Source organism: Sinocyclocheilus grahami, unplaced genomic scaffold, assembly GCF_001515645.1.
Source record: "Sinocyclocheilus grahami isolate Dianchi unplaced genomic scaffold, SAMN03320097.WGS_v1.1 scaffold323.1, whole genome shotgun sequence".
NCBI lineage: Eukaryota > Metazoa > Chordata > Actinopteri > Cypriniformes > Cyprinidae > Sinocyclocheilus > Sinocyclocheilus grahami.
This window is the reverse complement of record NW_015505502.1, coordinates 174066-196334: the sequence shown is the minus strand read 5'-3', so window position 1 is coordinate 196334 and position 22269 is coordinate 174066. Positions and strand designations below refer to the sequence as shown.

The window sequence follows — 22269 nt, the reverse complement described above, 5'->3', positions numbered from 1 at the left end:
TATATACACACACACACACACACACACACACATACACACACACACACACACACATTAATTCAAAAACATTTAGGACATTTTTGAATTATTATTAATAACCTGACAGACATTATATAATCATTTTAATTAATTTTTAATGAAAGTTGTGATAAAATGTTGAGATAATCTAGCTTTTTTACATTGGGGGCCCATAAGATGGTTGTCTGGGAGGGAGGTTCCTGGCACTGTACAGCTTGAAAACCCCTGTCATAAACAAACATATACTGTCTCTCAGTATTATAACAAGTCACCACAGCATCGAGGATCTCACTTCTCACCTGGTACCTCAGCCTAAATTCTCACCAGCTGACCTTTAAAACTCTAGAGAGTTACTCACTCATACACTCTCTCTTACACACACACTCATACTTACACACCGCTGGAGAATTCAGACCATTCACATTATTACAAGAAGGCAGCGTGACTCCTGAGCTATTCGACACAATCTTTTGGCAGACTTACCCACCATCCACTGCAGGGGGCACTCCGGTAGCATCGGTGTCCAGTAAATCTTGCGTACCTGTCACACAGTCCTGTTCTTTTAGCCTGAAGAATGGTTAGCAAAAAACTGACATTAAAAAGACATCAGCCAGCGTAGGCTGTAGCTGGTGAAAACTTATTTGCGAGCATGCAACCTCCTCTTGCCTCATCTTTTGTCCAGTGATGCATTTAGTTCAGGCAATTGAACGATGGCCCAGCAAAAAAGGCTGCATTAACAGTCCACCCTGAGGCTGATTCTTTGTTGTTGAGCTTTAACATGCACAGACTGATGTGCTGGGCTTATCACATTTTACAAATTTGTTTAGCTTTGCACCATAGTTTAACAAAAATTAGCTAGCAAAATTTTCTTTTTTGGGTGAACTATTCCTAAAAAATGTTTGCGTAAAATAAAAACTGCCACAGGTTGACTGCCACAGGAAAACACTTTTCATTGGTCAGTCAGTTGCTGTTTTTGCTGAAATGCTAAGTCCCAGGGAGGCTAATTCCTTTGACTGGGCAGACAAAGGGAGAAAGAGAGAAATACAGCAAAGAGAAAGAGAGAAAGACAGATTCAGAGGAAAAAACATTTATATTTATAAATAGGATCCACTACATCAAATCTCACCCCCTTGAAAGATCCTGGGTGACCCTCCATAGCAACCTGCTAATGATTTTCAGTCCTGGCCATCAATTCTACCTACTGTCTCAGTCAATAGAAGTGTATCTGATTTAGTAAGTAATCGAAAAGGCAAATGGGCATAACTTTGCCCTAGATATTAAAGGGGTCATATGATGTTGCTAAAAAGAACATTATTTTGTGTATTTGGTGTAATGAAATGTGTTTATGCGATTTAAGGTTCAAAAAACACATTATTTTCCACATACTGTACATTATTGTTTCTCCTCTATGCCCCGCCTTTCTGAAACGCGTCGATTTTTACAAAGCTCATCGATCTGAAAAGCGAGGTGTGCTCTGATTGGCCAGCTATCCAGTGCGTTGTGATTGGCCGAATACCTCAAGTCGTCCGCGAGGGGCTGCCGCTTTAATTTCATTTTGTGTTTGTTTATTTTATTAAAATCTAATTTAAATGTTCGCCGGTTCCCGCCTCCTTCTTCCTGATCTACAAACGTTGTTACACCATTATAAACAAGGCATTTGTTGCATCCAGTGGGGACATAATTACGGATTATAATTACTTATGCTGTCTTTTTACATGTTGCATTGCATCGCGCCACGTAAACATAAAACCATGTCTGCATTTGTGATCGGAGAAATTACAAACAACAAGTGCTACTCTACACTGCTCAAAACTCGTGTTTGAATCATCAGTGGCAAATTCTTTAAATATAAAAACGTACTTAAAGTCTGTGAGTCAGAACAGCCGGCATTGTAGTCTACTCTACCAGGATCAGGAAACAGTCCTCCATAAAGTGCGCTGCACACATCTGAATAATTGGGTTGAACTGTTCTGGAACAGTGCTGTAAATACAACTTAACCACTGATTTCTAGTCGTGTCCTCCTTTGGAAGGCCAAACAAAGTAGTTTTGCTTTCACAACAAAACACTGCGTCACACACGGTGGGCTTGAGTGAGCGGCGCGTGGACAAGATGTCTTAGAAACATCAGCTATTCGGGCTGATGACTTTTTTTCATTGCAGACATATTATTTGGGACTTCATGTTGAATAATGGTCGCAAAAAGTAATTTAAATTTTTCTTGCAATATACTGTATGTGTTACTAGAGCATATATCCATAACATTTTTTAGGTGTATTTTTTCACAGGACTGAAGTCAATCTATTTCAGATGAATTGCTTTGGTTGTAAAAAAAAATATATACCATTACCAATGATGTGCTTTTGTGAATTCAATTTTACAATATTTTTTTCAATAATACTGAATATGTGCTATTCCCAGCATCCTCAGGAAAAAGGAAACTTGTTTTGGCAATCAATATTAATATCATTAGTGTGATGTACAGTATTTTACATGACATTAAGTGGCTTTATTAGGAATAGCCTACACTATTTGCATGGTATAAACCATGCCTTTTCCAAGGATTATAATACTGTAGTGAGTGGAGTAGGCTCAGTGTGCATACGTCATCAGTGTCACGTGAATGTGCTTAAGTCTCTCACATTGTGGAAACCATGATACTTTTTCAAGATTATTTGATGAATATGAAGTTCAAAAGAACAGCATTTGAAATATAAATCTTTACACTATCGATGTATTTACTGTCACTTTAATGCATCCTTACTTAATAAGCATTAATTATTAAAAGTATCAATTCTTACCAGTGTTGGGGAAAGTTACTTTTAAAAGTAATGCATTACAATATTGCGTTACTCCCTAACAAAAATAACTAATTACGTTACTTAGTTACTCCCATATTACTTTTGCGTTACTTTCGCGTTACTTTTTAAATATAAGCAGGGCTTGATTGTTTTTAATATAAGAAGTTCTGTTTATAGCTAATATAAAAGCCCTTTCACACCAAAAAGTGTAATGAATAAACCTCAGGCTGAAGCAAAAGTAAATTCACGTCTGTACAGTAGAACGCAGGAGAAGAAACACTCTTCAGCAATAAAAAAAAACAATGAAGCACAATTGTTAGTTTCTCTAAAGTCATTTTTGCTTGTTAGTATGGTTGAACTGGATCATCAAAGGTCAGCAGCGAAGACATTGGTTAATAAAATGGGATTAGATACATTTGTGTTATTTAACATATTTAATTATTGCAGGTTTGTGTCATATTTTGAGTTTGCATTTCACTGTTTTAATTCATTTTGATGAATAACTAAATCTGTTTATTGTGAGTGGGATGAATTAATGCACATTCACATTTAGTCTAGAACTACAGTAACATCATGTTCACACAGCACACACAACACCTCTGTACTCCCGATTTCTCCCGATATGGGGACAGGAGAGCTGTCAGTCGATAAATGGGAAAACAAAGTAACTGGCGTTACTTTTTTGAAAAAGTAACTCCGATATTTTCTTGTAAATTAAAAAAGTAATGCGTCACTTTACTAGTTACTTGAAAAAAGTAATCTGATTACGTAACTCGCGTTACTTGTAACGAGTTACCCCCAACTCTGATTCTTACTGGAAATAGTAGTCTAATCATAAGAAAATAGCACACTGCATCCTATAATTAAACCTCTACCATGAAAATAGAGCATTTAAAAGAAAATATGATCCACTGACACAAAACCACATGATAAAGCGATAATTTCTGAATTGACTATTAATATCATTAGTGTGATGTACAGTATTTTACATGACATTAAGTGGCTTTATTAGGAATAGCCTACACTATTTGCATGGTATAAACCATGCCTTTTCCAAGGATTATTATAGTAGTGTAGTGAGTGGAGTAGGCTCAGTGTGCATACGCCGTCAGTGTCACGTGAAGTCTCTCACATGTAGAAGTCACAGCAGATAGCTGCATGAGAGGGAGATGAAACCTCAACTTGAGAGGACTGATCTCAAACGGCATGGATCCTTGAGACGTTTACTGACAGGCTCGTTGATATATTCTATAAAATAAAAGGACAGCTAGCTCGCCTTGTATATTTCTTATGTCAAAGAGATTTTGGGGTTTAGTCTTACTATCACCAGACAACTGTGAAGCCCGACAGCATACCGTCCAAAATATGCCCAGTGATTAATTTCAGCTGATTATAATGAGCTTTTTTACCCCCCTCGTGCTGCTCTAATAATACAACATCAGAAGGAGCGCGACTGAAGCTCACTCACGCACGCACGCACGCTCGCTCGCTCCGCCGCGCGCTGGACATGAAGAAGACCTCATCCCGAGCCTGGTTTCCTGCGGTCCCGGCCATCTGTGTGGCTTCACTCCGGAGCTGAATTACACTCGCGAAATGACCCAGCCACAGACGACCATGGAGCTGGAGCAGAGCTGCAGTATATCCAAAAAGAGCATCATTTCCAAAATGTTTAAAGTTCGCAAACGGAGAGAGATGCTGTTCGCGCAGGTGTGCTTCATCTGCAGCGTCCTGTTCTTGGCGTGGTGTATGTCGGCGTTGCTCACTAAAACAGGTGAGTAACGTTAAGTGATTGTCCCACTGTGTTCTGTTGGGGCTGCACATCGCTACCAACACGTGTGTGTCGTTATCTTATAGTGTATTAATAATGCGCGGCAGTACATGCTTGTCCTTTTTTGGGACGTCAGACGTTGAATTATTCACAGTGGTGTGAATAGAGGCTGCTGTGAGTGGGGAGAACACCCCTTCTCTCAGGATATACATGAATAAATACCCGAGAGCGGTTGACAGCGTCTTTACAACGTCCGTTATTCTTTGGGCTGTTTTTTTTTTGTCGGTTGGCATGGTTACACATTGTACAGTAACGTTATATTCAGCAGTCTCATTTGTGCGTAACGTTACGTAAGTCAACAATGAGACAAACAAACGACGACGATGATCCCAAGCTATGGGTTTATGTCCAAAATATGTCACAGACAGTCCCGGATTGTGTTTAGCTGTGAACGGTATGATAATAATTGAATGCAGAGTTTCATTTTTATTCGACGAGTAACTGCCTATTTCAAGCTGTGTGAGTTTGAATCGAGCTCACGTGGGCGGGTCCAGTTTCTCAAGACTGTGATGACGCGTTTAACGGTCATCAGCATCGTAAATCCTCGAAAGTTGTGTTTTTTTTTTTTTAAATGTATGTACATTTATAACACTTATATTAGGCATTATATCACGTTTGCGTCAAATGACAAAAAAACAGTTAACGCTAATGCGAGGGTGTCCCCTTCCGACAATCCTAGGTAATGTCCGATTATCTTGGTGGTTCTAAAGATTATTTTATCAGATTTTCCTGTGGTGTGAGGTGTGTTAAGAGTGACTGAATCTGCTGGGAAGAACGTCGGAGGCGCCCCGGTCGCGAATCGTAAATATTCAACATGTTGAATATTTAAAATAAGAAATCCTGATGTGGTGGGGGGGGGACCCCGGACCCCGAAAACACCACACACTATAGAAGCAAAACGGTTAAATCTAGGATTTTCCCCCTCATGTTTGTGGTCTCTCACATTTTGAAGATCTTATAAGATTTCAGAAATCTTTTAGTGTGTTCCCAGTATAACTTTAATGAATGTTATGTTGCAAATGTTGTCAGGTTTCATGAATTGGCTATATTTTATTGAATTTACTGTATTCGATGAAGAACCAAATTCTTGACCTTGAAGTACGTTTTTAGGTGTATTAAGAATATATTCCAGAATGTAGGCTACTAAATCGCCATGTTGGCGACTGCCTTCTGACTGAAGTTAAAGGGGTCATGAACCGAGAAATCTAAATTTCCTCGATCTTTTGACATACTAGAGGTAATTGTACTATAAAAAAAACATTCTGTAAAGCCTGGCTCACACTATAGGATTTTTAGCCCGATTTAGCCCCGATTTCCCCCTCCCGAGAATCGGAGCAAAAATCTTCTCGAGCCCCTCGATCGCTCCCGATGTTCGGCGCGGATTATCTGGTAATGTGAGGCGTTCACCGATCGAATCCTGCACCTCCCGGTCTGCTCGCACACAAATCGGGGCCGCCCCGATCATATCAAACATGTTTGATATTTAGGATTTAAATCGGGATGATGATGGCTATATGATTACGTCAGTACTAGGGAGGGAACGATTACCGGTTTGACGATAAATCGTGATAAAATACCCCACGGTTAGTATTACCATTTCATATTTTAATTATCACTATAACCGTATTCGATAAATAAATACTGTACTGCACAGGGCTCCAGTGTGCAACCAAATGGGCACATTTTGCGATAATTTTTTCTGCCGGTGCAACAAAATTTTGTGTGCGGTCACACTGGCGCGACTACCACATTGTTTAACTCCTAACACTGCATTTCTGTTGCATGTGAGAAACATCAAACTGCAAACGAAACTGAAAGCATACCGAAACCGCACGACTCGTTTGAGCTGTACAATGCTTCGAGTGTAGAGCGTGGTTTATACTCGCTCAGTCAGGAGCGCGAAGCTGCATGCAGCAAAAATGACGCGAACATTAGCATGAAACCCATCCATCGTTTCCTCAAAGTAAAGTATGTACATGTTGGTATTCTTTTGGGACAAAAACATACGAGCACTGTCACCGACAGCAAGGTTGAGGTATACCTATGATGAAAATTACAGGCCTCTCTCATCTTTTTAAGTGGGAGAACTTGCACAATTGGTGGCTGACTAAATACTTTTTTTCCCCACTGTATATATTAGGGCTGTGCAAAAAATCGAATGCGATTTTCATGCGCATCTCGTCAGTAAAGCCGCTCCTGTGATTAGTAGTAAATCTCCAGCACGTGCGTTCAGATGGAGCGGCATTTACTACACAGAGCCGTAGTTCATTGACAAGCTATACAAAATCGCGTTCAAAATCGGCAATGAATCGAGTGCTTTTAAATAGGGTCTATTATAAGCCTTCACTTTGAAATTACAGGCCTAATTTTTCCTATTTTACCCTAATCTCTTCGGAATTAGTTTTTTTTTCTCACAACTTTTTTCTCGTAATTTAACAAGTTTAATCTTGCATTATAATGACTTGAAGAGATGGTTAATTTTTTTTATTATCACTTGGCCCTAATCCTCTTCCGTAAATCTCTCTCTCTCTCACACACACACACACACACACAAATTTATTAGACGACCTGTCATAATAAACTGAGAAAATAAATATTATAATTCTGTCAAACTTTTTCAAAACTTGTATTTTGTAAAAATTGTATTGTCATTTATTTGGCAAATAACATACTGAAACAACTAAATAGCCTTTATTCACACTTTTAAAAAGTATTTTTTTTAAAACTATTTTATTTTATTTTGTATGGCCTCCTTTGGCCTTGATAACAGCTTGCTTTCTTGCTTGCATTGTTTTTATGTACAGTCTCTGTTTTTGACTTCCAGATAGTTTCTAGTTGTTCCCAAAGACTTGCTTTTGATGAAACTTTTGTGCGATCTATCTTTGAATCCATTAAATCCCAACAATAATTCTATTTTAATATATTTTAGTATTAGAAATCCTACTGTGACTAAAGAGTTTACACACAGCCTACTGGTGGATTAACCATTACAGAAACATCAATTATTTTGGTAATCATCAATACTGTTAGTTTAGGGCAGCTGTGTTACTTAAAAAATGTATGTTATAAATTTGTTTTAAACCCATTCGCCATACACGCTGTCTGCCATCTGCTCTGTACAGTGAAAACCGGGATTCATCTGTGAAGAGAACACCTCTCCAAAGTGCCAGACGCCATCGAATCTGATCATTTGCCCACTCAAGTCGGTTACGATGACGAACTGCAGTCAGGTCGAGACCCTGATGAGGACGATGAGCATGCAGATGAGCTTCCCTGAGACGGTTTCTGACAGTTTGTGCAGAAATTCTTTGGTTATGCAAACCGATTGTTGCAGCAGCTGTCCGGGTGGCTGGTCTCAGACGATCTTGGAGTCGAAGATACTGGATGTGGAGGTCCTGGGCTGGTGTGGTTACATGTGGTCTGCGGTTGTGAGGCCGGTTGGATGTACTGCAAGATTCTCTGAAACGCCTTTGGAGATGGCTTATGGTAGAGAAATGAACATTCAATTCATGGGCAACAGCTCTGGTGGACATTCCTGCAGTCAGCATGCCAATTGCACGCTCCCTCAAAACTTGCAACATCTGTGGCATTGTGCTGTGTGATAAAACTGCACATTTTAGAGTGGCAATATTTGAGAGAAATAGGCCTTTTGAGTACATCGAAAAAGTCTTAGATCTTTGAGTTCAGCTCATGAAAAATGGGGGCAAAAACAAAAGTGTTGCGTTTATAATTTTGTTCAGTGTATGTATGCACTCCGAGACAGAACAGAACACAGACATGTAAAGTCATCTTTAGGTCAAGCTACGCACCTAAACAGTCAAATACACACAAAAATGTGTCAAAATGTGGCGCTTAGTGATTATTCACTTAAACCTTTGTCAGTCATGTAATAAATGAACATAAACGGTTGAGAATGAAAAGAAATGGGTAACAGTAAGTTGGATCCGTGTGGCTCTTAAAGTGACAGCAGCTATAATCCTGCTGCGACTGTGTGCTTAATATTAATCAAACAAAAGACAAATTCAAAATCACACACTGCTCTGGAGTGAATGACTTTTGTAGCTTTAATAAGAAACAAAGAAAGTTTAATTCTTGCAGTGAAGACTAGGCTGTTTTATTTTACATTTGATTATTAATTTCTGTAGCAGGCTGTTAAATGCTTGAGAGTTGCATAAAAAACATTAAAGCAACGTTTTTCATTTGGATATTTTTATTCTATTTTATTTGTCGGTAACACTTTACTTGAAGGGGTGTGCATAAGACTGACATGACACCTTCATAATCATGACATGACACACGTCATGAATATGAAGGAGGTTTTATGCATGTTTATGACAACTGTCATTGAGTGTCATATGCTCAGTTATGTAATTTTTAATGCAAATATGACATTATTTGACCTAACCCTACCCCTACCCTTACCCCTAACCATAGCCCATAACAAAGACATCTCAAACAATGTCATCTTTGCATTAAAAATTACATAACTGAGCGAATGACACTTAATGACAGTTGTCATAAACATGCATAAAAAACCCTTCATATTCATGACATGTGTCATGTCATGATTATGTAGATCATGTCATGATTATGAAGGTGTCATGTCAGTCTTATGCACACCCCTTCAAGTAAAGTGTAACCTATTTGTCTTTGCTTTTATATTACTGACAGTTTAATTTTCAATAATTGAGAACTTTTTGTTTGTTTGTTTATTTGTTACTAATAGGCTACTCGGTAGAGACCAGCGAAATCTCACAATTCTCAATACCACAACAATGTAGATGTTGTTACGGGGCTGACAAGATGTGAGACGTGCGGATCCATATGTAAGCTTTATTCACATCAGAGGAGGTCAGAAACACAGGCAGGCTCAAACAGTGGCAAACAGGTATATGTCGGGCAAGACACAAGAATAGTCCTAGGGCTAGCATAGGTCAACGATAAGCAAACAGAATCAAAAGGGGCGCGACTAGAACAATGTCATCTTTGCATTAAAAATTACATAACTGAGCGAATGACACTTAATGACAGTTGTCATAAACATGCATAAAAAACCCTTCATATTCATGACATGTGTCATGTCATGATTATGTAGATCATGTCATGATTATGAAGGTGTCATGTCAGTCTTATGCACACCCCTTCAAGTAAAGTGTAACCTATTTGTCTTTGCTTTTATATTACTGACAGTTTAATTTTCAATAATTGAGAACTTTTTGTTTGTTTGTTTATTTGTTACTAATAGGCTAGTTACCTAATACTCGGTAGAGACCAGCGAAATCTCACAATTCTCAATACCACAGCAATGTAGATGTTGTTACGGGGCTGACAAGGGCAAGACAGAAGAGTAATCCAAAATGGGCGTGGTCGATGAGCAGCTAACAATATCCAGAGGGCTTGACATGAGGGGTAATCCAATAACATGAGCTAGAGCCCAGGCGAGGTGCAAACACAGTCCGAAACAGCAGGCAAAGGGTTAACCAAAGATAAACAGGCAATAATCAGGAACACGGGAAATCAGGCAGGACAAGACTATGACTGAACAACGAAAAACTCGAAATGGCTCCGTAGAGTAGCTATCGCTAGGGGAGTGATAAGCGCTAAACAATACTCGGCAGAGGGAAGGGATAAGAGTAAGTGTTAAATAGGGAGTGAGTAATATGAAACAGCTGTGTGCAATCAGTGCTGTGTGCAATTAGTGAAACAGCTGTGTGCAATTAGTGCAATGAATGATGGAAAGGGTGACCTCTGATGGCTAGCAGACGGAAGTTCATGGACTGGATTCGTGACAGATGTCATAGCAACCTTATTTACAGGAAATATATATTTGATACATATTCCTATCTTTAAATAAATCACTCATATAAAGTTTAAAGAATATCTCTCTGGATTTGAGACTTTAGTCTTTGCAACTTTACAGATCTTTATGCACCAAGAGGTTGTAACACTTCAAAGAGAAAGGAAAACTTGAAATCGCATCATATGACCCCTTTAAATAATTGTGATTATGATTTTTGCCATAAACGAGCAGCCCTAGTGTACACAAAAACCATGTCTGCATTTGTGATTGGAGAAACGACAAACAAGCGCTACTCTACACTGCTCAAAACTCACGTTTGAATCGTCAGTGGCAAATTCTTTAAATATGAAAACGTACTTAAAGGCTGTGAGTCAGAAGCACCAGATTGTCCTTGCAAAGTTGAAATTGTCCCACTTTATAGAAACAGCCTTTGTGCAGTGCACAGACGGCATTGTAGGCTACTCTCCCAGGTTCAGGAAACAGTCCTCCGTAAAATGCGCTGCACACAAATGAATATTTGGGTTGAACTGTTCTGGAACCTGATGATTCCAGGAACATCAATGATGATGTGTCCAGCGGCATCAGAAGATGTATGTGCACAACAAGAACAGTGTTGTAAATACAACTTAACCACTGATTTGTAGTTGTGTCGTCTTTTGGAAGGCCAAACAAAGTAGTTTCGCTTTCACAACAGAACACAGTGTCTCCACGACATGGTGGCGACGGCAACAATACTACAGCGAGAATCAAAGTTACGCCTTCTTTCTTTGCGCGTACATTTGGGCGGTGTTATGCAAATCTTCCCACACAGTGACGTAGACATGTGGGGGTGTGTTTAAACGAGGCGTGTGTGGGTGTGTTTAAACGAGAGATAACATTATACACCAGAGGCTCGTTGAGGGGAAAAAAAAAGTGCCTTGTGGTGACATTTCAGAAAATTATACATTGCTTCTTGCATGTTTCGCAACACTTTCAATGCGAGATGTCAAGTAAGTGGCATTAAAAGTTAATGCTATGTCACATTTGAAAATAACATTCCATCACTAAACCCTACCCTAAACCTAACCAATGGTGGTAACAAAAGGAAACTTCGAATAAAAATGCTTTTGCTGAAGTAACCATGCCATTTTAGCATTTTTCTGCAAGTCTTGAGCTCTTTTATCTTGACTTGTGTTTGAGGACTTATACCCAAGTACTCCACATTGCAAATGCAGTGCTGTACCACCAGGTGAGCTACTGAGCAAGTTTACAATGTCAAAAAAGCCAAACATATGGAGATGGTTATCTGATGTAAACCTTAATTGATTCTAATTTTTATGAAATGATAAAGATTCATAAATCCTAATAATCGATTAGTGTAGCCTGTCAAATAATGAACGGAACATTGTAGCGCGCCTCCCATCCAATAAATTGCAATAAGCTTTGTGATTTGTTACTTTTGATATGAAACAAAGTCTCAGATTTCAAATTCTGACCATTTTATTACTGTATTTAAATATTAAATGCTGTTTTGGCACCGTTTAATGTGGAGTGACATCGCTGTAGCTCCTCCGTTAGAAGCAACAGCGCGAACTGATCATCTCCTCCGCTTTAATAGCAGTTACAACATGAAATAAACATGAATGAACATCCAAAGGTATACAGATAATAAAAGAGTACAACTTACCGAAATCCGTATCCTGTCTAGTGTAATCACTCAATCAGTGTTTCAAACACGGAAAGATGACAATATCTTGTAGATAATGTCACATTTACCACAGAAAAACATATTCGGTGACCATGAACTCATTAGTCATCTAGAAAATTAACTCTAGAGAGGAGCATTTTGCTAAATATGCACCATATATATATATATATAATTTTTTACTGTTCTTCAATGTTTAATTTGTTTGAATAAATCCGTCAAGTTTTTGTGACAACCAACTTTTTTTTAATGTTTATATTTAAAAAAAATAACTAATTGGAGTAGAAATACAGTTATGTAAATTAATGTTAGTATTATAACTTTATTATTACAAAAAGTATATTTTAAGTGTTGGTATACAAATCATTACATTTCAACCTTCCATATTATTGACACTCGGGTATATTTTACAGCATGAGTTGAGAGAGTATTTTTTTCCATGAGAAAATTTGCCATGGCCTGTGTGAAGGATAATCGAATCGAGTTGTGAAATTTGTCAAAACCCAGCCCTAAAAAGTGTTTGAAGTCATAACATAGTACTGCGCAATTAGCTGCACGAAAAAAAAGTATTTATTATTTATATAAATGGGTATTTATAATCTACCCTTGTAATAAGAATTTGTATAAAAAAATAAAAATAAAAAAAAAGGGGGAATAAAACTTTTTTACATTTTTTTTATTGCCACTAGTATTCATTTCAAATGAATATGAATTACCTACACATACAACTGACTGCAGTTTCCAGCTGAAATGAATACCCAACTCAAACCCAGAGAGTATTTTTTTCCATGAGAAAATTTGCCATGGCCTGTGTGAAGGATAATCGAATCGAGTTGTGAAATTTGTCAAAACCCAGCCCTAAAAAGTGTTTGAAGTCATAACATAGTACTGCGCAATTAGCTGCACGAAAAAAAAGTATTTATTATTTATATAAATGGGTATTTATAATCTACCCTTGTAATAAGAATTTGTATAAAAAAAAAAATTAAAAAAAAAGGGGAATAAAACTTTTTTACATTTTTTTTATTGCCACTAGTATTCATTTCAAATGAATATGAATTACCTACACATACAACTGACTGCAGTTTCCAGCTGAAATGAATACCCAACTCAAACCACTGTGGGAAAAGCACATCTCAGACACAAATGATGTCTCATTACAGGGGATTTTGCATCAAGCTTTTCCACTTACTCTTATTGTCTACAAAGTGTACAGCGTTGCCTGCCTGGCTGAGCGATACTAGTGGGTGCGGTTGAGTTTAATTACACCAAAATTACAAGCGGCTTAAGGGATTACCTGCACATTATATTGTAATTGAGTATGCTGAATATGTGCTTTCTGCTTTAATGGCTCTGCGGATACTGGCATTTCTGATAAGCCTGTCAGGAGTCCATCTAGTGTGCACTCCTGCTGTGATTACAGAACAAAACACCTAATATGGGCCAACTTCCCAAATCTCATTCTTGTTCTTCTACACCTTCTCATTTTCCTCCATCGATAATTGTAGTTAATGCAGACTGAAAATGAACTTTTTATTGCTGTTGAGTTCATTATTCTGTCCTCCTCCTGTGACACTTCGTTACACAACTTTACTGCTCCTTTGTTCTGCTTCTCATAAGCTGTAAGTGGGTCATTCTGTTCTTGATTTAGGAGCAGTTGGAATATTTTAGACAGGTTTTGCTGCAGCAGATTTCAGTGTGTGGAATACATTTTTTATTTAATTTTTTTTGCTACTCCTAATGTAATAGGGAATATTTATAGAATCAAGAATGGCCCTTTTAAAGGTATTTTGTGCATTAAAAGAATATTTCACTCGAAAATAAAAATTGTCATCACCCTTATCTTTAGTTTGAAGTCATTTTTTTTCATCAAATAAGTGGGGACTAGGGATGGGAGCTGTCTGGAAGTTAACAAGTTTGTTTCTTTAATTCCCCCCAAAAATTTAAAAATCAAGGTAACTGGTCTTAACTACAGTATTTTTAACCATAATACTGGACAAAAAAAAAAAAAAAAAATAAATATATATATATATATAAAAAAAAAAAAAAAAAATATATATATATATATTAGTATTTTTGATAACCTTATTTGTAAGTGAAATACTTTTGATGTTATTTTAGAGGAATTAATATATAAAATGCTAGCTGATTGTATATTAAACTGGGATAGAAAATATTTTGACATTTTATAAAAACCTATTTCACACGCTAACTCTTGAGAAGGATGTGCCAAATTTAACCAGCCAAGAACCACTAATTCAACCACTCATTCAACCATTTTACTTAGTAAGGGAGTCATTGGTCTGATTAAAACTGATGGTCCGAGAGTCACTTTTGGATCGATTTATTAAAGTATCTGCTCATAAGGGTCATTCGTTCGTAAATCAGGCTACACTGTTTATGCTATTTGTTGTTGCGTGTAACCAGTAAAGACATTGTAGTTTTCAGATTTGTTTATTTATTTAGTCTAGTTTTTCTTTTGTAGTGTTTAGTGGACCCTAATTGCAATGTAATCTTAATGTGAAGAGCTCAGATGTTGAAGTGTCTAAGTTGAACGTCATGAAAATCCTTAAAAATAGAACTGATGTCATTCTACTAGTTAATTGCTTTCATGTTGCACAGAAAAAAGTAACGTCATATTTTATTTCTGTTCGAATTTTTTTTTTTTTATAATTTGAATAAACACAATGTGTTCAGTGATTAACAGCTGTAATGCCAACTGTCCAATAAATATGTTCCACTAAATGAGTGCCGTAGTTTCAGAACAAGATAAATGATTATCCTTTTTTTGGACCTTACCACATATTCTCATGAAAAAAATGATGTGCTGAAATCGACTGCTGAAGCATAGAAATGCAGGCAAATATGATGCATGAAATCCTAATTCAGGCTCTGGCTGTTAGGACAGTATGCATGGTTGAATCTTCACACCATTTTCTTTCTATGATTTTCTAAATAAAATGATAAAGAAAATAAATAATAAGCCCTATGGTGCTGCTAACCATGATACAATGCACATCCAGTAGGAACATTGATTAAAACGCAAATCAAGGGTACAGAATCACACACTAACCCCAAGCCTAACCGACAAGTAATTTGGCTAATTAGCTCTAAGTTGTTAACTATTCCTTGATGACGATGAGTATTTGGATAGTTGACATGAAGTGTAATGCAAGGTGATGCTAAACTTATAAAACTATTTTAAACTAAGGTATTTGTTTGAAGTTATAAAATTTGACTTTTAAGTGAACACAATTCATTAACCTAATATAATTCCACGAATAAGTACTAACATTTATTAAATAATTGAATTTTTATATAATTGTTGCAGGGGGGAGCAGTCCATATAAGCTGCACAAACAGTCCACAGACTGGCTTATTAATGCTACTATAAATACCCTTGTCATTGAGGTACAACATAAGATTATGTATTAAATTGTTGGAAGTATGTATGTAAATGTCCGTAAATTATTTATTTGCCAAATGACTGTAATTTTCTTCAAATCTGTGCCGGTTACGGATGGATCCGGGTAAGCGGATTCACAACAGCTTTGGTGCCTACGCTCTGAATTTGTAAATTTAGATGATGTGTGTATATCTTTATTCACAGGTCATGGGCTGGTGCTTCAGGAGGGGTTTGCTGTTCCCAGAGATCATCTGGGCCGAAGGCTTATGGCCACAGCCGGAGACAATGAGACAGAGAAGAACTGCACAGAACCAGGTATTTCATACATCACTTCATAATGATTAATGCCTTTTCCTCAGTTGAGTGATCACTTGCCTTAGGATGAACGTCATACTGAGAAAAGACATCACAATGCAGGGCTTACCAAACGTAAAAAAATTCCCAGGTACCCCAGGCAGTTGGAAATTTATTGAAAATCCTCCAACATTGTTTGTTGTTGTTGTAATGTATAGCATTTTACAAAGTTTTTATTGTATTAAGGTTGTTACATATCTTTACCACACTGCTCTTTAAGATTTTTCTGCATTTTGATATCTGGCTGAACATTAAGTTTAGTGGAGATTAGGCTTAATATGCCCTACTCACTCAAAACAGATGGCCCACTAAGACTGCACCCCGAAAACCTACCAGTTGCGAGAATCTGTCCCATTTAAGATTGTCATTTGACTATTGAATTCAAAGTTTTTATTCTTGGAAAACAAAATTTTTCCATATAATATAATTTCAATGTCTTTTGATTTATTGTGTCACAGATTTATTGTCACTCTTGGTCCACACTTTGGGAAATGCTACTTGCTTCACACATCATTCCCTTTTGTCTATTGCCACTGATATTGACAAGACAATGCTGATAAGGACATAAATCTTGATTGAAATGTAATCTATGCATGAAAACATCAATGGAATGGAGCCCGGTCCTGGCAATTTATTGAAATGAATTGTTCCAACAGTAAATTAAGCTGCTCTGACTGGAAATCATTATCGCTCTTTTTGCTCTGGGCAGCTTTGTGGAAAGACAAAAGAAAAGTAAGGGATGATTTATGATTATGAGAGAAATGGATCTGTGGCTTTGCCTTGTGCGTTCTATAAATGGAAGTAGGAAGGCTATTTTTAGATGTTTGTCCCCTCGACATCCCTGTGACCACAGGAGATGCTGGGGAAGATGAGGCCAGGTCTTTGGATGTATCTTGGGAGTCTTGGCATCTCAGCGCCCGAGGGCTCTCTTATTAAGTGGCTCTTATTTGCCAAACTCCGCAGTTCAGTGCACGTGACCCCACGTTCGCGGCGATGTGAGATTATGGAATGTTTCAGGGGTTGTGTCTCTATTAGAGTCGTGAGCTGAGGAATTTTGTCATTGTGGGCTGAGAGTATCTGCCCTTTCTCTTTTCTCTCTGCCCGTAATGAGTGTTTCAGTGTCTCAGGGAGTGTGGAAGAGCACAGCTTTCAGGCAGATTTGCTCAGTGGTATGCCATACGCCATTGTCAAGCACTGACATTGTGGATCTTAGCCTTGCTGCTCCCAGCCAGAATGAGCGAGTGGTGATCTGAGGTCTTTGCCAGCTACATGAGCGAGAAGGGAGAAGAAAGATGAGATCTGTCCATCTCTGTCAGCAACCCTCCGAGCTGAAGGCCAGGTGGAGTTCACGTCAACTGTCACAACTGTGGAACATTCGCTCATGCATTTACATTCCGCTGCGTGTGAGAGCTTGCAAAGAGCACTTTCTCGCTGTTGTAAGGAGGAATTGAAGCTGTTAGTGGTGTTAGCCATTATGAAATTCACTCAGACGAAGCTGCTAAATTAGATGCTCCTTTTTTTCCCCAAAACTCCACCCTACAAAGATGCCCTGGAGAACACTGTAATCAGATATGGAGCAGGAGAGTGGCAGCACATCATCTTGGTGTTGTCAAATGTATCAAAATCAACGTTAGCAAAATAGCGCCTCTCATGACAAGCTACCAGACAACTGCTTATGAAGCTAAATATGCCGCTTAACTTGAATTATTCAGCTACCACATTAATTCACGTTTATTTGTATAGCGCCTTTCACGATACAAATCGTTGCAAAGCAACTTTACAGCAAATTACGTTTCTATAATATTTAGTAGTAGCTTATCAGTGGTGACTGTCAGTTAATGTACATATGGCAGAAATGTACGGAACAATTAAAGGCGTAATCAAACAGACGATGAACACTATTAACAGCAATTATTATATGATGCAATCAAACTTATAGCAACATTTGGTAGTTCTGTATGTTGTTTCAGGGTTGGCATCCTCTGAGGTCCTCTGAGGGGTTGCATCATCTCTTCTCAGGTGTTCTGGATCCAGACTGAAGCTTGTGTAAATCCTAGTGGCAATCCCGTGGCAAAAACAGAGAAACAAATAGAGACATAATTAGCGTAGCTGCTGTTCCAAACAAAATTGATTTGTTTAACCCAAGCTAAAGAATAATAATGTGCATTTGATCAGATATAACTGCAGTACAAGATTATGAGATGCATTATTTGAATGCTTGGCCAAAGAGATGTGTCTTTAATCTAGATTTAAACCGAGAGAGTGTGTCTAAACCCCGAACGTTATCAGGAAGGCTATTCCAGAGTTTGGGAGCCAAATGCAAAAAAGCTCTACCTCCTTTAGTGGACTTTACTATCCTAGGTACTACCAAAAGTCTAGAGTTTTGCGACCTTAGCGAGCATGATGGATTGTTTCAGCTTCCTCCTTATGGGATGGCCTGAGAATGTAGGAAATGAGAAAACACCTCATAGACTTCTGACTTCGGTCTTGAAGGGCATTGGTTATCAACCTTTGACACCAGAAATATTAAGAACTAAAAGTTCATAGTTTTTCATGGATTCTGTTTTTTTTTTTTACTCACTATCTTTCCCTGATAATATATTTTATAGCTTGGTAACTAGAGGTGTGTGTGTGTGTGTATTTATATTTTTTTTAACTTAAGACATTTGGAAGACCCCATGTACCCTACTTCATTAAATCTATTTGGTAATAAAGGTCTTTTCTGAGTGCCATTCTCTTAAAATCCAACCTTTGGGATGGAGAATTTAGTGTTTATTTAGCAGGATTCATCTCCCTGTGGTAAAACTGCTGATATTTCTGTACAGCTCATAGTTTCATTTGAGCTCCAGCCCAGATCTCCTGTGGCTCGTTTCCAAAATGCATCAGAGCAGCAGTCCAGCAACATCTTATGTTTTCCTTAAACCATTGTTCATCCTGTGATGTAGTCATCAACACAGTTCCCACACATAACTATAGCTATAACTTAATGAAGGTGAGTAATAGGTTTATTTATGCAGCTTCTCTTGAGAGGTATAGTGTCTGCCGTCAGATTATTAAATCAAGATGTTGTGCAAAGCAGCATCAGTGCATTATACTATAGATCGTGTTGCAGAAATTTGCCACAATATGGGTTGTTTTTGCCAGTAATAACCCACTTAGAGACGGAAAGCCGATCTGATTGACATTAAAAAGCAACTAACCAGAATTTCCTGTTTTATGTGATGTTTAGAGGCAGGTAAATGTGAAATCGATGATGCCAAAATAATCAGCCAATGTGCAAAGTGGTGGTGCATTCAAGAACTGATACAGCAGTCTCTGTGAAAACTTACTGTCAACACTTAAGCAATTTTTTAGAAATGTTTTGCAACTTTGTGGTCAGAAATTGTATCCGTCTAAAAGTAATAAGTAGCAGTTACTTCACAGACATTTCTGTAAACAGTCAATTAACAGTCGATATGCAAGTAAACAATAACATGTTTACTTCCTACTAATTGCCTCTCAAATATCTTTTAAAGATTTTATGCCATTCACCTTGTACACATGCACATGTATACAGCAACTGGTTATTCCTCTAAAATGCTCATTGTAGCAACCTGGGAACTTGTAAACACTCCTTCCTAGCAGACTGATTAAAATCAAGTGCATGCTGACTCCTGGAAGTTGCATAGCAGTCAACCAATGAAATTGGAGCTGGCCAGATGCTCTCATTTTTGCATGCAACATGCATCAGAGTGATCAGACGGTCCCTAATGGGTCCATGGACATACTTTCTGGAGCTTGTCATCAAAGATGTTTCTCCATTGTCATGTGGTGTGAAATGAGATGATTTAATTTGATGTGATGAGGGCATCTCTTCAGGTCAGGAATGGCATTAAACATAACTAATAAAAACGCTCAAACACAATTCAGTTAGCATGCAAAAATTTTTAGCTGTAAAGAGAAGATATTTTGTGTGTTTATATGGCTTTGTAACTGGAGAATCGCTTTGAACAGGCATTCACATAGGCAAACAAGCAGATGCTTAGATGAGACCAGCCTTCATTATGTTTGTGCTCCTCAGAAGCTGCTCAAATCAATATGTAATCTGAAAGAGAGAGAGAGAGAGCGCTCAGACAGTCTGGGTTGGATGCCAGCTTGTTGACTGAAATTTGAATAAGCATAATGCTCTTGTGCCTGAAGTGGGTTATTTTAGGAACTTGCATTTTTTAGAGACTGGAACAGATTGATCGAAATCCGTTCGTAAGAGAGAATGTGATGGGGTGGGCGCTTTTTAAGATGTGACATAACTGCAAGCTCAGGCACTGACAAATAGGTTAATAGACTATTCAACAGCTTTACAGTTATGCAGCATTTCTCATAAAGAAAACATAATACTGTTACAGCGGGAGGCTTGTCACATACAGATGGGGCTGGAGGTGGCAATGTATTTCACCCTGTATTAACGGAGCTCTTTCCGTATTGCTGCTGTTTATGAACTACGCAAGTTTATTCTATAAAGGACTTGTTACTATTTATTGACGTTTAAATCCTTACAATGCCTTGACTAGTGTAATTCTGCTCGTAAATCAAGCAGACAATCAGTCATATGTTATGCTCTAGGTTGTATTTACTGGTAAAGAACCACACACTAACCCACAGTTAAACATGAAATTGCTTTCGCAACGAGACTACCTTCACAGGAGGGCTAGCTTGGCCCATTCCAGCAATCACCAATGAGTCCTATAGGTGCACACGTTATACAGTGGCATGCGAAAGTTTGGGAACCCCTTGCAGAATCTGTGAAAATGTGAATAATTTTAACAAAATAAGAGAAATCTTACAAAATGCATGTTATTTTTTATTTAGTACTGTTTTGAGTAAGATATTTTACATTAGATGTTTACATTTAGTCCACAAGAAAAAAATAGCTGAAATTATTAAAATAACCCCGTTCAAAAGTTTGGGAACCCTTGGTTCTTAATACGGTGTGTGGTTACCTGGATGATCCATGACTGTTTTTTTGTTTTGTGATGGTTGTTCATGAGTTCCCTTGTTTGTTCTGAACAGTTAAACTGAGCACTGTTCTTCAGAAAAATTCTCCAGGTCCTGCAGATTCTTCAGTTTTCCAGCATCTTTTGCATATTTGAACCCTTTCCAGCAGTGACTGTATGATTTTGAGATCCATCTTCAGAATCAGAATCAGAATCAGAATGAGCTTTATTGCCAGGTATGTTTACACATACGAGGAATTTGTTTTCGTGACAGAAGCTTCCACAGTGTAACAGAATGACAGTGACAGAACAAAAAACACAGATAATAAAAATAAAAAGTAAATAAGGAATAAAAATATATAAATTGACAATTGTGTGTGCAGGTATATTACAATAGACAGTTTTTGTATGTACAGGTACTGTATATTATGTGCAAATTTGAGGTGTAGGCTGAGTATGAGTGTTAGATAAATAACACGTTGAGGACAGTTGAGGGACTCAAACGCAACCATTAAAAAAAGGTTCAAACATTCATTGATGCTCCAGAAGGAAACACGATGCATTAAGAGCCTAAATTTGAAGATCAAGGTAAATTGTACTTCATTTGTCTTCCGGGAAACATGCAAGTATCTTCTGTTGCTTCCGAAGGGCAGTACTAAATGGAAAAAAAAAAATATTTCAACAAAATAAGAAAAATTTGGACGACATCATCCTGTTGGCTCTTAATGCATCGTGTTTCCTTCTGGAGCATCAGTAAATGTTTTAACCTTTTTTAGTAATTGTGTCTGAGTCCCTCAATTGTCCTCAGTGTGAAAAGATGGATCTCAAAATCATAGTCACAGCTGGAAAGGGTTCAAATATGCAAAAGATGCCGGAAAACTGAAGAATCTGCAGGACCTGGAGGATTTTTTCTGAAGAACAGTGCTCAGTTTAACTGTTCCGAACAAACAAGAGACTCATGAACAACCATCACAAAACAAAAAAACAGTGGTGAATCATCCAGGTAACCACACACAGTATTAAGAACCAAGGGTTCCCAAACTTTTGAATGGGGTTATTTTAAAGGGGTCATATGATGTTGCTAAAAAGAACATTATTTTGTGTATTTGGTGTAATGAAATGTGTTTTTGCGGTTTAAGGTTAAAAAAAAACTCAATTTTCCACATACTGTACATTATTGTTTCTCCTCTATGCCCCACCTTTCTGAAACGCGTTGATTTTTACAAAGCTCATTGGTCTGAAAAGTGAGGTGTGCTGTGATTGGCCAGCTATCCAGTGCGTTGTGATTGGCTGAATGCCTCAATCGTGTGACGGAAATGTTACGAGCGACGAGACAAAAACATTAAAACCCATTATAAACTAGGCATATGCATCCACTGGGGGCATAATTACGGATTATAATGACTTATAC

General features: G+C 37.8%; 1 protein-coding gene across 3 annotated transcripts in view; it reads left to right on the top strand.

Moving 5' to 3' along the window:
• The first annotated feature begins 3910 nt into the window (after positions 1-3910).
• Positions 3911-22269, top strand: part of slc24a4a (solute carrier family 24 member 4a) — a 50169-nt gene continuing 31810 nt past the window's right edge. The window contains exons 1-2 of one of the 3 annotated variants that reach the window (XM_016294724.1): positions 3911-4587; positions 15739-15849. In XM_016294724.1, coding sequence (XP_016150210.1) covers positions 4410-4587; positions 15739-15849 — 289 coding nt within the window. In that variant the 5' untranslated portion in view covers positions 3911-4409. The remainder of the gene's footprint in view (positions 4588-15738; positions 15850-22269) is intronic. The other 2 variants (XM_016294726.1, XM_016294725.1) reach the window with 2 other exon arrangements.